The 16,165-nt window shown below is 36.8% G+C and overlaps 1 protein-coding gene across 1 annotated transcript in view; it reads right to left on the bottom strand.

The window, feature by feature from the left end:
* Positions 1–639: 639 nt before the first annotated feature.
* Positions 640–16,165, bottom strand: part of ANKIB1 (ankyrin repeat and IBR domain containing 1) — a 45,569-nt gene continuing 30,043 nt past the window's right edge. Inside the window, 10 exon segments of the mRNA XM_010072523.1 lie at positions 640–3,013; positions 3,361–3,494; positions 5,556–5,667; positions 9,486–9,537; positions 10,102–10,280; positions 10,943–11,088; positions 11,487–11,553; positions 11,647–11,733; positions 12,272–12,406; positions 15,838–15,968. Coding sequence (XP_010070825.1) covers positions 2,261–3,013; positions 3,361–3,494; positions 5,556–5,667; positions 9,486–9,537; positions 10,102–10,280; positions 10,943–11,088; positions 11,487–11,553; positions 11,647–11,733; positions 12,272–12,406; positions 15,838–15,968 — 1,796 coding nt within the window. The 3' untranslated portion in view covers positions 640–2,260.

Here is a 16,165-nt window from a genome sequence, read left to right as displayed (position 1 = left end):
AAAATTAACAGGTTTACAAAATAGTCTTGCCAAACTTTATTTTTGAATTGTAAAGTCAATGACTATGGTGTTAAAATAAGTACCAAGAAAATACAAATTTAATAGGCTAATTTCATGCTCATAAGAGTAACACGGAAACAATGGATATACTGCACAACCTAATCAAATTACAAAAAACCAGAACCCACAAACTTCACTGTCTTCACAGAGAGCACTCTTACATATCTTACTGTAACTTTGCAAGACATCTCAATGCAATACATCATCTTTTTGTGAGAATCTTTCTATTAAGAAATTACAATTCAAGGAAGCTATGCGAGCTAAACAACTTTCAGACCGATTAATTATGATAGTTCATGAAGAACTGTTTTAGTTGAAGGATTTTATACCGTAGAACAATTTCAAATAGGTATTTGTCAAAGATGTCCAAAGGTTTATGATTATGTTAGGAGTAGAGTGGCTAGAAGAAGAACTGGAAAATGATTTGAGATTATTCCATTGCATGCACTCTAAAGATGCTTGCAAAATGAACTAGGTTTTTATAGGGTAAGGGTAAAATATTCTTAGTTTTACTAATATGAACCTTGTGACTGCAAGGTTCAAAAGCTGGATTTGCATGAATCAGTTACCAAAACACTCACTTGAACTCACAGTAATCAATACATAAACTTTGCTATCATGACACTTGCCTATACACACTCAGTAGTAATAAACTTTTATATCATATCAACAAGTCTCTGGTAACAGTTAAGCAAAACTTAAAATAGAGTGTATGTAGTTTGCTCATGTTATGACAAGTTTTGATTATGTGTAATTAAAACAGCCATTTCAACAACTTACTCTAGTTGTAATTACATACTGTACCATTGTATCTCACTAACTGTAGATTGATGCTTTTAACCAAATCTAAAATAATTTTTTTTTTTTTTTTCACGGTACAACAACTAGGAAGAGGGGGTTTTGTGTTTTTTTTTTTTTTTTTTTAACACTGAACAGTAATCACACAGCAAATGAATATTGTGCAATTGAACAAATACCTAGCAGTGTTTTGTTTATGCAAAAACACTGACTGAACATTTAGTTATTTACTGTAAAGGCAAGGCCATGGGTGGTTTTATGGAGGTCTTTGCAATTAATAGCATAGTTACTCCAGAACAGACACTGAATTTGAATTACTTGTTTAACTGTGGCAACTATCCAGTTGGGTTAGGCAAAGGCACCGTAACATGTTGAGCAGAATGTGTTATCTGAACATTTTGTGGGACTGGCTAATCTATGAAAATTCTGTATTCCTATATTTTTATAAAATGTTATCATTAAAAGTAATTGCACTATCAGTGCATAGAATGCTTTGTAGAATTATGAAAACAAAGAACTATGATTGCACTTCCATTAAAGTGTCTCTTAAAATACAGCATAGCTGTTGCTAGCTCACTGTATTTTAATATTTAAAATAACTGTTTAACAGCAGCATTAGGTTTTATTAACTTAAGATATAGGCTACATTTAATTAAATGCAGTCACCACGGCAACACATGCCAGTTAAATTTAGAGAAGCAATGCTACCCAGTGTTTTCTTTCACTGCTAAGAATTGTGGGTTAGTTTGATAGAGTAACACTGCACTGTTTCATTAGGCTACTGCCAGCTAACTATTCACAGTTTGGCACATTCGGACTGTAAATAGACATGAAAAAATCTTTGATTTTAATGGGAAAGAACATCCCCTAAAACTTGTTCCTGGAGCAGTACTAAAGAGAAGCACTGAATACCTCTGTTCACACTGCTAACAAAAATGAAAAATGAGTAAGGAAAAGTTATGGAAAACAAAAACAAAAGGTAAATGAATTGCTAAAGGTTATTTTGGTGAAAGAATGAGTTCAAAAAAATGGAATAAACTATTTCTTAGGAAAAACAACCAAAATAATCAGTGTGAGCCTTTAATCTGTACTTTCAAGTTAAGGATCATCAACCTAAGGCTAAACAGATGCTGCATTGTATTAGGAATGTGGAATACAACTTACTTATTCCTTTTTCTTGAGAGCAAGAAGGCAAGTACTACCTAATTAAAAGCAAAGGATATTCCTTGAAAGGTTCACATTATTATAAAGAACTGCAATTCAAGAGAACTCCTAAATATCCATTGTTATGTCAGTGGTTACAACTGAGCTGTAATTATGTGGATCAAAGCTTCCATAATGCTTACTCCACATACTGTACCATCTGTTACCTCCATTCATTTACTCCAGATTTAGTTTTTATTCATACCAGATGCACACGTTCAATCCATTCACTTGAGGTTTGAGGAGTCTGACTTGAAGCATTTCCTGAAGCATCCAGGGTGCTTGTTACCTCCCTGTTATTATCACCGTTTTGTGATACCGTTTCACCTGGAATAATGTTTTCTTCAGAAGTGCTTTCTTCTGTTTGGGTTCCTCTGCCTTCGTTTTTGAGTGCTTCCTCAAACAGTGCATGCTCTTCCTGAGGCTCCAGCCCTGTGTCTGTAAGATTTTGTTGCCCTGCAGACCCATCTTCAGTACTGAGTTGCTGTGAATCCTCATCTGTTTCTGTACTTGTCGATGGGATCAGAGCAATACTCTGTGGGTTCATGTCATGAAACCAGGCCATAATATTTCCAAGTAGATTTTCATTAGTATTGGGATCTTGACTGCTGGAATCGGCATCACTAGATGTTGAGTATAATCCACTTCTTGTCTCACTGCAGGGGTGTGAATGAAGACGATCAGCTGAAAAAGGATCATTGCCTGCACCTATTCTCATCAGACTGTCACCAAGTTCTAACAGCTCAGAGCTGCTCAAAGCACCTCTTGGGTTATCTATACTTATGGGAGCAGAGTCCAATCTTGTGGGCAAAGAGGTACCTATTGCTCCTAAAGATGCCTCATTATTTAGAAAGTCTCTAGTCTCTTCATCTATGGCCAAGCCAGATTCTTGTAATGACAACTGAATAGCTAGCAGGATGTTTGGGTCATCTTCATCCAAAGAACTCAGAGCCTGTGGAAATACACAAGGTTGCTTTCAGAATAAAACTTTAATCTTGTTACATTTGGATTAAAAGGAAGTTAGCCTCAAATCTGAAATTCATTCATTATTCCCACATGTCATTTATCAGAATCAATTTTTACTGACATAGTTGACAACAGAATTTAAAAGGTGACTATTGTTGCATCAGTGATTGTTCAGCAATTCTTACCAGTGTGAATGTGTAATTTGTTGTCCTAGATTCTCCCTTTCTCATTGAAGAATTCAGAAAATTTGCAGAGAGACAAAATGACACAGAAAAGCAGAACAGAGGAAGGCAAGCCAAGCAGAGAGAATGGAAAAGAGATTAGGGGAGATACCTGAAGAGAATCCTGGTTTTCAGAGTGACTGACAGGGGTATAGTCATGAAGCGAAGAGCTGTGCAGAATACCCATAGAAGCTGAACTCACCATGGAGGTGCCATGTCTTCTACTACTGCCACCTTCCTGAGTGTCTGTTTGGGCAATTGAAACAAAAATGGTTGAAGAACCAGTGAGGAAGCCTTCTCCACTATTATTTACTGACAGAATCTCTTCCTTCCTTTTGGATTCCAGATGTGTAATTTTACGCCTTTATTCACTCTGAATGAAACAATCCATAACAGTCCTTCCACACCAACTCTCACACAGTGGCAAAACACCAGTCCCACTGTTTTAGGAGTGACTGCCTGGTTCATTTGTGCCTTTCTGCTCTCAGTATCCTTCTTCTCTTTGAAAGGAGGGGGTATGCCATCAGGAGCATGAGCCCATTGGCAGGAGGGGCAAAGTGCTTCTAAGGCACATACATGATTCATGGGAAGTTCTGAAAAATACTGGACATGGACACAATACAGAATGCATTTACAGGTGGATTACAACTAAAGTTTGCCCATTTCTCTTTCAAAGACACCAACTCAGCTGTAATGTTAACATTACATTAATTTTTACGATAACATTGAAGCACAATTAAGAGCAGAGTTGTTAGTGTATACCTCAGCAATCACTGACATTGCTGTTTTCTTAAAACAGACAACAAAAAGAATAGAAGTAAAATGTTGTTTTCAGAAAAAATGCTCTGTAATAAAAATAAATTTAACTCTCTTGACTTTGGAAAACGGAATTTTCCACTTCAAAACTCAAAATGAAATTAGGTGAGACAAACTAATTCTCTCTTGCATGCTTTAACAGTATGCACTGGTCATCACTACCATATCAAAGTATTCAGTCAAATTCTAGTCCTCAGACTAACAGGATAGTCTTATATTTTACTTGTAATAGGGAAGGATCAAAGCTCACCAAAATTATTTTTACTGTTTCTAAAATAAGGAATACATTTGTTTACTTCTTCCCAATAAAGGATTTCTCCTTTTGTTTTTAAAGGACAAGCTATGTATAGTATAGGACTTAAGGTCATGAGACGTGGAGATAAGAGTTTGTGCAGCATGGCTTAGAGACCAAGAACACAACTGGCAGCTCTGATGAAACAGCGTCACAGCATGATTTGGATTCAACCTATTTTTGTACCTTTGCAAAAGCTGCTGGCAGAATGAAGACAGCCCAGACAGCCAAGTTACAGTGACCTTAAGCGACTGTGCTACGAGCTGTAGCACTGCTTAGAAAAGCGGCATGCTGGAAGTCATAGTCCATGCCGACTTGTTTCCTGGCTGTCTTTGCCAACACAGGACTTTTTGAGCAGAGTTTTGGAATACAGCCTTACGATTATCTTCCAGCAAGCCTGTAGCAGGGGAACCCTCTTCTACACTCTTTACGCACAACTCCTCCTTTAAATGGGCACAAAAGAGCTGGTATACATATAGGACTGTCATATGAAGTACGTGCTCTTCAAAATTTCTTCAGAAAAGCAAACCTGCTCTATGTAGCTGAGGAGTCATTAAAGGGAAGATCAATGCATTTCTCTTTAAAAAGAGGAGCAGACACAATGAAGTCAACAACACTCCATAAAATCATCACAGAATCATAGAACACGAGGTTGGAAGGGACCTCAAGGATCATCTGGTCCAACTTTTCTTGGCAAAAGCATGGTCTAGACAAGATGGCCCAGTGCCCTGTCCAGCTGAATCTTAAAAGTGTCCAGTGTTGGGAAATCCACCACTTCCCCGGGGAGATTATTCCAACATCTGACTGTTCTCATTGTGAAAAATTCTCCTCTTGTGTCCAATCACAATCTCTCCAGGAGTAGCTTGTGCCCTTTACCCCTGGTCTTTTCCATGTGACTCCTTGTCAAAAGGGAGTCTCCATCTTCTTTGGAGCCACCCTTTAAATACCAGAACATGGTGATCAGGTCTCTCTTAAGCATTATTTTCTCAAGGCTGAAGAAACCTTGTTCTCTCAGCCTTGTAAAAAGAAGGCTTAGGGGAGATCACATGCAAAAATAAGCCTTTATGTTATATCCTGGAAAACAGAGCAATGTATTTGAAACTTCTTTAAAGTGCATCCACAGAAGAACACACACTGTAGGCACTACTAGCAATTTCTGAAGTATGAAGAGAAAAAAAACAGCCCAGGCAGAAACATACCTAATGTACTCTCACTGGGGTCATCAGGATCCGGGGTATTACTCATCAGACTGTGCATGTCTCCACGTCGACGTTGTCTATGCCTCCTCCGATACTGAAATTCAGCATATTCCTGCATAAACCAAAGGTTACAAAATACAAGGCAGCATGCAGTAATATTTTTCTGATGTAACAAGCACCACATTTTTATAAAAAAATGTGTGATTTTATAGGTTTATTATAAAATCACCTGTTTTCAGAAAAATAAATTGCAAGTTATATCATGCAATGCTTCAAATAAATAACTTAAAAAAAATCCAAGGTAATCCTAAATCTATAAAATAATGAATTAGCAAAGAAAAATACTTGATGTATTACTGACATTTTAATACTTGCAATCTCCCTTTAAAAGTACACATTTTTTGTTTAGGAACTTTGATGCCAAACTTTATATACACACATATTGTCACACTTCTAAGAAATATAGTGATTTTAGAACATGAAAACAATTAATCTGAATTTGAGCAATAGATTATCTCAGGGTCCCTCTTGCCAGGAATGGCCAGTAGAAAACAACCTTTGGAAAACTATAGAAAGCTGACAGACATACAGTGGGACTTGTTATACTTTTCCCAGCCTCCAGGACACCATGGCTCAGGAGATTCTTAAGCCACAGCTGATATCCTTCTACTGAACAGTTGTTGATGGATTTTTATTCCATGAATTACAAATTTCTTCTGTTTTTGCCTAACTTGAGCTGCTGATGAGCCATATTATACAGAGTTGAACTCCTGCAGCCTGTAATTCCTCATGTTGTGTGTATTCTATTTAGCAAAAACAGCTTATATAACATTTCTGGGAAAGACTCACTTTTGGCCACATCAAGCTAACATCCCAAAGGTTAATTATCTCAATACTTGGAAATAAATGCTTTGATTTCCACACCTTTCCTAACAGTAAGAGACTAATTTTATGCTTGAAGGCAAATTTCCAGATATAATTTCTGGTTAGTACAACTGACACTGAACCTGACTGTGTAGGTAAGATCTCTTGTAAGATCTCGTTAATCTCAGTTATTCATTTACACAAGGCAATAAAAATATACACACAGGTACTAGCTCTTCTCTTTGGAAAAGAATATTGCTAATTTCTTCCATAAGCCCCAGGTTGGGAAATCTGTAATCTGAAGGCTTCATTTGGCCAAATGATTTGGGAAAGATAACATTACCATTAGCTTTCCTTTCTTACACTAACTCTTCATCCTAGAATATCTCAGCATCTAAAGTATCTAAAATTTAAATACAGAAGTGCAATTTCTATTACACAATGATCTTACTAATTTTGCTGGTATTATGATGGTATGTTGTCTTTCCATAAAGTGTTTCAGACTAAGTTCTTATGCATAATGACATATGTAAGCCAAAAATAATAGTCACAAAATGATCAGTGTGGGCAGATTTTTATCTATGTAAGAAGATCCGTGAAAACTGTAAAAAGATAAAAATAGCTGTACTGGACCAGACAAAAGGTCTAGCCCAATATTCTGTCTTCAACAGTCGTTAGTAGTAGATGCTTGTTAGAAGGACTTGGGGGTGTTGGTTGATGAGAAGCTCAACATGAGCCAGCAATGTGCGCTTGCAGCCCAGAAAGCCAACCGTGTCCTGGGCTGCACTGAAAGAAGCATGGCCAGGAGGTTGACGGAGGTGATTCTTCCCCTCTACTCTGCTCTTGTGAGACCCCACCTGGAGTACTGCATCCAGGTCTGGGGCCCCCAAGAAGAAGGACATGGACCTCTTGGAGCGAATCCAGAGGAGGGCCATGAAGATGATCAGGAGCTGGAGGGCTGGAGCACTTCCCAGAGGAGGACAGGCCGAGAGAGCTGTGATTGTTCAGCTTGGAGAAGAGAAGGCTCCAGGGAGACCTTATAGCAGCCTGCCAGTACTTAAAAAGGTCCTACAGGAGAGATGGGGAGGGACTTTTTACAAGGGCAAGTACTGATAGGACAAAGGGTAATGGTTTTAAGCTGAAAGAGGGTAGATTTAGATCAGATACAAGGAAGAAGTTTTTGACCATGAGGGTGCTGGATGAGGCTTTGAGAAACCTGGTCTAGTAAAAGGTATCCCTGCCCATGGCAGCAAAGTTGGACTACATGACCTTTAAAGGTCCCTTCCAACCCAAACCATTCTATGATTCTATGAAACAGCATAAAAAACAGGGTAAACATGAAGTGATCGTTCTCTAAAATATTCTTCCAGCTCTTAGGGATCTCAGGGATTTCCTAGATAGAAGGTGCCACCCCAAACAACAGAAAATCAAATCTTGATATGAAACAATATAACTATCTTAAAAATATATAATCATATAACTATGAATTGGATAAGGAATAATGAGAAATGACCACTGGACACTAAGATTTATTAGTCATATCTGATCTTATCTCTTTATCTGTTTGCAATAAAATAATAGATTTTACCAATAGCTGTTTAACTTTTGGTTGCTTTTTAACCTTTACAAAGACATCTTGATTACTACTGATAAAATTTTATTTCTGATTACTTAGAACAATTTTATACATGTGAACAAAAGGAGTTTTCATTTATTGGGTAGGAACATCATGGTTTCACACAATGGTCTACTACAAGCAGTGTTCCTTGCTAAAACCAGTAAAATTTTGGCTTTTGTAATAATCTGGTATACACAGACATTCTACTACTTGTCAGTAAAAGTACAGCTCTATGTAAAAAAATTTGTAATGAAATTCACTAAAATAAACAAAGATGACCATTATTAATTCTACAAAATTCGTTTAGCGTAGGTGGTTGCAAGTATCCTTGGTAGGTACGTAGCAAAGAAGCCAACTTGCATCATACAGTGCCACATTTAGGCAAACCACAAGAACTCAAAAGCAATCATCTAAGCACGACTGCAATGGCACCTACTGCTAAACAGCTTCTCAACATATTTCTTATCAGATTTTTCCCACAATCATTTCCACTGGTGACACAGTAACATCACAATGAGTTTGATATTATCAGCTGTGGAATTATTTCAAAAGAAAGGACAAGAGGAACTAGACAGGAGAAGCAAGTTGATCTTTTGTAGAGAAGCAAGCTATTTTCTCACTAGTGTGATGCTCACCAACAACAATAGCAAAGGAAATATATAGAAAAAGTACATGGGAGTTTTCCAGGATGCTTTAAAATTACTATCTAGAAAGAAAAAAGCACCAAGGAAATATTGAAATGAAGTTTCCTTCCTAACTGAATGCTTTAATCTAATATTCTCAAAATATTAAATAAGAATTAGGATGATAAAGGAAAGCTTTATAGGAAGCTTCTCATATTTTAGTGCAGAGTCTTGAAAATTATTTACTCTTTTCCATATATAGATAGTGGAGTATTCACTTAAAAAAATTATAATTTTAATTCTTGGGTTAAGAAACAAAGTTAATCACATTTAAGTATGCCATTTCCATCCTGCTTCAATACATAAACATTTCAAATGGCTACCAATATTTAGGTGTATGCCTGTATGTTTTTGTTGGATTATTACAGAAGGATGGAAATTTCTTAGACTATTGTCAAATTCTGCTGATATTGCATTAAAAAATAATCTATACAATTTCATTTATTTATTACTTCAAGGTTCCCCAGCACATAAACACCAGTTTATATACAATTTTAAAACTGGTTATGCACTTGGAAAACGATGAATACAACATAGCTTGTTTAAAGCCACTGTAACAGCTGTAGCCATGTCAGAGGCATTGTTCGGAGTCATAGCACAATTAGCTACGCATATATTTCCTTCTTTTGTGAAATAAATAAAATGGTAAGCTTAAACCAACTTGAAATGCTTTGAATCAAATAAAGAAGCTCTTCATGCAGATTGCAATCATACCTGTGTTTCTAGAATATGCAGAACTAAGTTGAAAAATAAGAAATAGTTTACCTCAGGGGATGCAAATCCTAAATACTCCCAGTCCCATGTTCCACCAGCAAAGCTACAAAATTAAGAGATACACCATAAAGTTTAGAAGTCGAACACAGTATGAACAACCTACAGAGCTTCAAAACCTATCAACGTCTAAAAAGTAGTGCAACTGTAACTCTCTAAACTTAAGAAGTCTTCTGCTTTAATTCTTACTCAAAATTCATTTAGCAAACCATACAATTAAATTGTTGACTATTCCAGAATTGCTTGACATTTTTAGCAAATACGTACAGATTTTTGGAGTGTACCAGGTATTTAGTGATGAACTTGAAGAAAAAAAGTGAAATGGAAACCACAACATCTAATACTTAATATATGGGGAAGCATTAATATAATGGGGAAGCAATTTAGGCTGCAACATACAGAGCAGTGATTCTCAGATACATTTTTCCTTAATGAAAAGCTGTAAATCCACAAGGATCGGATGTCCAAGAAAATGTCACTACCTTATGATTTACAACCACCACACTTACCAGCTCCACCTAACCTCACTGTCAAAGAATGACAGTGGATTCACCCATTTCAGCAGCTATCAACGAACTTTTCTGACTTGCACTGATTTTGTTTGGATTACCTGCGCCTGGGTGCTTCCGGTGAGTCTGCAGGAGCAACACCACGGGCCACAGAGGCCAGGAACTCTTGCCGTTTCTGCTGCACAAGACAAGCGGCACGGATGATTTTATGACGAGGAGTCCGAAGGTAAGGCCTGTTCACTTTCTGTGCAAGGTCTTCAGTGACCATTTCTAGGTCTGTCTGCAATAGTTAATAAATACAGAACAAAATTATGCTACAATTAAATGAAAATGGGGCAGAGCTCTACACCATAAACACCAAGCAGAATTATACCCATTTTCCTGGAAATACCATTTGAAGCACTTAAATATTCCAAAACGTCTGCCCTTCTAGCCTACTGACCTAAATGCTGTCCTCCAGCTTGGAGCAGGGCTTCCCTCCACTCACACATACTGAACATCTTCAGGGGCCCTAAAGGAAAGGAAAGGAGGCAGCAGCCCCTGATGCTGATGCCACCGCCCCCAAGGGACTCCCCCAGTTTTGCCCCCACCCACTTGTCAGAACCAGTAGGGAAACAGAGGAAAGAGGTGCTAGGGAAGGAGATGAAGACTGAAGCTAAAATGTTATCCTCAGAAAGCAGATTAACAGTAAATAATTTTATTTCTTTCTGTTTCCATCTGTCCCTATCCCCTTCCTTTTTCAGCAAAGTGTTGTTTTTCATTCATTCTGAAATTGAACTAAAACCTACTCTGTCACAGAGATAAAAATGCACTAATTTTCCAAACTTTGTTACAAATACAAAATGGGTTTATCAGTTTTACACTACAAAAATGTCAAAAAGACACTGAAAATTAATATTAAAAAAAATAACATTAGAAAAGCAAAACATATGCATGTATTACCTGCATAAGTTCAAATATTTCTTTCTTTGTGCTTTTAGGCTCCAAAAAGAATCCATATGGATAAGAACACTTAAGAATGCGGCGAGTTTTTAGAAGCTCTTGCACTGCATCTTCAATGAATGTGGTATCTGGACAGCCTCCCTCAGCTGTAAGATGAAACAATCACTGTGAAAATATTCCTGCTGATGTCAGCATTTATTTTAGCACACGAGTTTTCCTCCAAAATAATAACATTTAAGTGCATGTCAGTTAAACATTTTGCAACAAATCAGCAGCAGGTTCTCAATGCCTGTGTAGTGTTCTTACTGAAAGAAGCACAGAATATTAGCTCCTCCCTTACTATTGCTACTTTTTCCTTGAGTCTTTGGAATAGATAAGATTTACTGTACATTTAGCTTTCGTCCACTAATTATAAATTCTAGTACTGGAGGAATCACATCACACAGCAGACTGATGTGAGCTTTATCCAAAAAACCCAAAGGTTTAACTATAACAGAGTTGATTTGATTTCAAATCAAATCCACAGATCACAGCAAATACTTACTTCCACTGAGAGCCCTACTCAACTGCTCCATCTTTTCTTTCGCTGTTTTTAGAAGGCGCTGTTCCAACTAGAAAAAGAAAATAAATAAAATACAATAAGATAATTATTTTTGGATTAATAAAATAGAAATAAAAGTCTATAAAAATGGCTTGACCCACACCTGGTAGCTAAGCTCATGGTTCTTAAATCTTGTGTAATAGTGCATAAACCTATCAAGCTCTTGAAATCTTCTATGCTTCTTTTCGGCCTGGAAAATAATGGGGAAACAGAAGAAACCAAGATAAATCTCATGACTTAATTCAGGAATCACCATTAGATATGATTACATAGCCAACTGTTTCCATTCCCACTATACATGAAGCATTGTACACAATCCTGAGTGCCATGTAAGTAAAGAAACAAATGTATACTGTAACCAAATAGTTGATATGCTGTGTGTGCATACTATTTAAGCAGACTTTCCAAATGCCAGAATTAAGGCACGTCTTCTGTAGTGCACAGCAGCTCATTACAGTACCAGCACACTCATTCTACAAAAAGAAACCATGGCACAGAGAAGTAAAATGACTTAAGTTAACCAGTGGTTGTTACCAAATCCAAAAGGAGAACTAAATCTTATGTTTCTATCTACAAATAAGCAGTGTTTTCTTTCTGTCTCTTTGATGTATTTAAGGCTGTATTTTTCCATTTAGAACTCAGCTTTAGAAGAATTTTGATTAAACTTATCCTAAATAGAAAATTTAAGCCTTAGTGCTATTTTTCAAACACACACATTCATTTGTTACCTCTACTGTCATCTCCTTGGACTGTTCCTCTACATGTTGAATAACCTCATAGCGAGTGCATCTGTAGTAGCCTCCAGTGGAAGAGCTGTGCTTCTTCCATTCTTCTAAGCATATCCAGCAAAAATCATATTTGCACTTCAGAAAAAAAAATGAACAAGGAGAAAACAAAAAGAAGCTGATACACTGTAAATTTGCAGTTATGCATCATTATTGAACAACTGAATTAACATCATTCTGAGTGTGCTTATGGTCAAAATAATTTCTGAGGAGCCTCATTCCTATTTTACCTACTACAGAAGATCTGGGTTATCAAACCATATTAGTCATAATTTTTGTTCCTTGGATCACAAGATTGTGTTGGATCTACAAGTTTTAAGCAGATGAAATAAATCAAATCAGAAATACAGCTGATCAGGCCTGGTTTTTTGCTATTATTTAAAAAAAAAGACCAATTTTTTAAGTGACATAGAAACTGCTTATAAGAAAGGGTGAATTTCTTCCTAATATCATTAAAAACCCCATGATTACTGGTATTTTTGTCATGTGGTGTTCCTGACGCAAAGTATTAATAACTACTAAGGCAAGAGAGAAGAAACCAGAACACAGAAGAGTGATTACATCAAGGTGAGCCTTTTCTTCATTGACTGAGTAGAGAGCTTTCGAAATAGGTAACACCTTACAAGACCTGACTTATTCAGGCTTCTCTGCATCAGCGAAGCTCAAACTATATTAAATATTATCAACTCAGCACTGAGTTATCTCCTAGTTTTTTTCAAAATAATTGGAAGCTATTTATGAATGGATGGGCAAAAGACAACAACTTGGTGAATTCTGTTTATTTTATCTGTTTTACAAACAAGCAAAGAAAAATCACGAAAAAATGAAACAAAAATTTACATTAATTAATACGAAGCCATTAATATTATTATTGGAATTTGATAAATTAAATAATATTTTTTCTCTCTTTGATAAGTTTTAACCTTTCCAGGTACACCTAGTCCATACCAGATGTGTTTATCAGTAGTTGTTTTATACAATCAATTAGACATATTACAAGAAGAAATGAAATCTAATTCTTGCATTGTACTTTTGCTAATTTTGTCTCACCAGTGGTGCTGATTTTCTTCTAAAAAGCAATGCAGACTAGTGTATGTCTTCTTGTTACTGTGCTGCACCTTCTTTGTTCTTGCAGATTTTTTTAAGCTGCTTGTTTATACAAAATGGTAAGGTGAGTGCTGAGAATGAAGTATAGGAATAATTGTAGTACAAACATGTTAAGTGTGTATCCCTGCATCATTTGCCTATCATTCAAACCCATTCATATTCACTACAAGAAAAAATCACTACAAAATTTGCAAAAAACGGTATGAAGCAAGTTGCTCCACAAGCAACAGAACTTATACAGTTTGATTTCCTAGTAGTTTATGTGTATGCAGTCCTACTGCAACAATCCAACTTCTCTCAAAATATCCACGACCACTCTGCCATGTATATTTTCTAATCTCTCACATCTCCAAAAGCCTCTTCATTAACCCAAGATTCACATGGTGTTCCCAGACCCTCCTCCAACACCTCACTCTTATTAAACATTCAAAATCAAATAATCTGTGTACCCAAATCTCCCAAAATCCTAAGCTCTGCTTTCTGTGTCTTCATGATCACCTAGCCATGCAGCAGCACTGCGTAAGCTTAACAAATCACATCTGCTGCCTGGCCACCATCTGAGCCAAGCAGAAGAGGTAATTGGCGAGCAGGTAACTGCTGAGTAGGTATTTCAGCCTCTCTCTTGGTGGCAGTACAAATTAAGTCTCTGCACCATACCTACCAAGTTGCATGAAACTTGCAGTAATTTAATATCCATGAACCCCTCCTGTGCCTTCGTATCTCGTTCAAAGTACCCAGAAGGTTAAAAAACTACTACAGGTAGGGGAGTGAGAGAACAGGACTGCCTAAGCCTTGTCTCCTTAGAAACTAGGCTCATAAAACAGTATGATGCCTGCCTAAGTACAGAAATGCGATTTTATGATTAGAGGTTATCCTCCTCTACACCAAGGTACACGCTAGGTGCTAAGAGGCAGTTGTAGCTCACCATGTAGCAGGCCTGAGCAGACCTTACTGCAGCCAAGGCAGAAGCTCTGTCACAGACGGTTACTTCAGTGGAGGAAGAGACAAGTGAAGTGTCCGCTACACCTTGTGTCTGAGCCCTGCAATGAGCTCGAGAACACCCTTCCTCTCCTTCCTCACTAGGCTGAGGGGAGGCAGCTTCTGTTTGCAGAGGCTTCTCCACCACAAAAGGAATCTGACGGTTTTAAGGACAGTTTAAGCAGTTTATAAGGTTCAGCATAAAAGAAGAAAAGAGAACTGTGGTTGTCAGCCACTGCCTCAGAATGGTACTGAATTATATTACCTACATTCAACAGTGTTCAATGGCCAAAGTCTTCTCTAGCCTGAAGCCATTACTTTAATTCGATTGAGATGAGCTCAGCGGCAACAACTGCAACAAACATACCTTTTACAGCTTTTAGCACTATGGAATTTATGACCTCTTTTAAAAATAATTTAAGAAAAAAAAAAACCCCAAACAGCAAACTTGGCATAAATCAAAGTGGAGGAGAATCTGTTCTCTGTGGCCACAGACAAAAGCAAAGACACCAAAAAAGCCCCAACTTTCAATTTGTATTACAGACAGACAGAGAATGTGTTATGATAACATAAAGAAAATGGGATCTGCATAGCAATGGAGAGACACTAACACATTTATAGAAAAACAGAGAATTATTTTCTAAATCTCTTAGCTTTTTATTGGACGCCAACTATGTCAAGTGTGTGCTATATTTTTAATGATGCTCCTCAAAGAGGTATTAGCTGTAGTTATATAAAATATATCTGACATAAAGAAACAGTATTCTAAATATGCTGCTTTTACCTAATTTGAGAAAACGGCATTCTCAAATGATACTGAACTCATGTCAAAAAAAAAAAAAAAAAATCTGTTTTGGTACCATAGTGCAAACTCATGACTAATTCATTGGCTGCTGTCACCAGTAAGTTTCTTTTGGAATTATTCTTTGCTGTGTTTTCATTCCTACTGATTAATTCCTGTTTACAGGTTTCCATTTAAACCTCTGTGTTTTGTTGCTATGTTAGAGAAATAATGCAAAAGAAAAATGCAGTAAGGCAAAATCTTCATTAGAGCTTACCATTCCTTAAAATGTTTCATCTTCTGACAACTAAAAATGTTCTTTCTCTTCTACACTATTAATGATGATTAAACGATCAATTATATTTGTTTCTTTTAAGTTTCATATGGTATTGCCAGTAATTCTTAGGTGTTTATGAAAATTTGATCATTACAGTGTTCACCTACCAGCCAAACAGATTTCACTAAATATCAAAACATTTTGTAAAAAACATGTAACCTGCCATTTGCAAATTATCTAATTCTGGCAACAAGCTCCATTAGATCTCCAGCATGACATTTCAGAGGTTTTGGATGTCAACATATACATGACATACACAGCCTGAATTATGGTTTCACAACAAATTGTATGAAGAGTCTTTCTTACCTTTGCACATTGCATGTGGTTGCAGCCCTCATTCTTCTGAATTGGAGACTTGCAGTTGGCGCATGGTTTGGAGTTTGTTAGTAACCACAGGCAGTTGGCAGCATCTTCATACGCCTCACTCACTCCCACAACTTTTTGAGGGTGACAGGAGGAAATGGAGCATGCAAAAACAGAGAAGCTGAAATTGCACTTGTGTAATCTTTTGTGAAAATCAGATTAGGAAAGATATAAGTTTACCTGGCTCTTGACAGAATATAATAATTCTTCACTATATATTTTTCTCACATAGATAAATATATAAATTCTCTAATTTATACATATTATATAC

Source organism: Pterocles gutturalis, unplaced genomic scaffold (genome assembly GCF_000699245.1).
Source record: "Pterocles gutturalis isolate BGI_N339 unplaced genomic scaffold, ASM69924v1 scaffold13767, whole genome shotgun sequence".
NCBI lineage: Eukaryota > Metazoa > Chordata > Aves > Pterocliformes > Pteroclidae > Pterocles > Pterocles gutturalis.
Note: the sequence above shows the minus strand (reverse complement) of the source record. Positions and strands in the feature narration are given on the sequence as shown.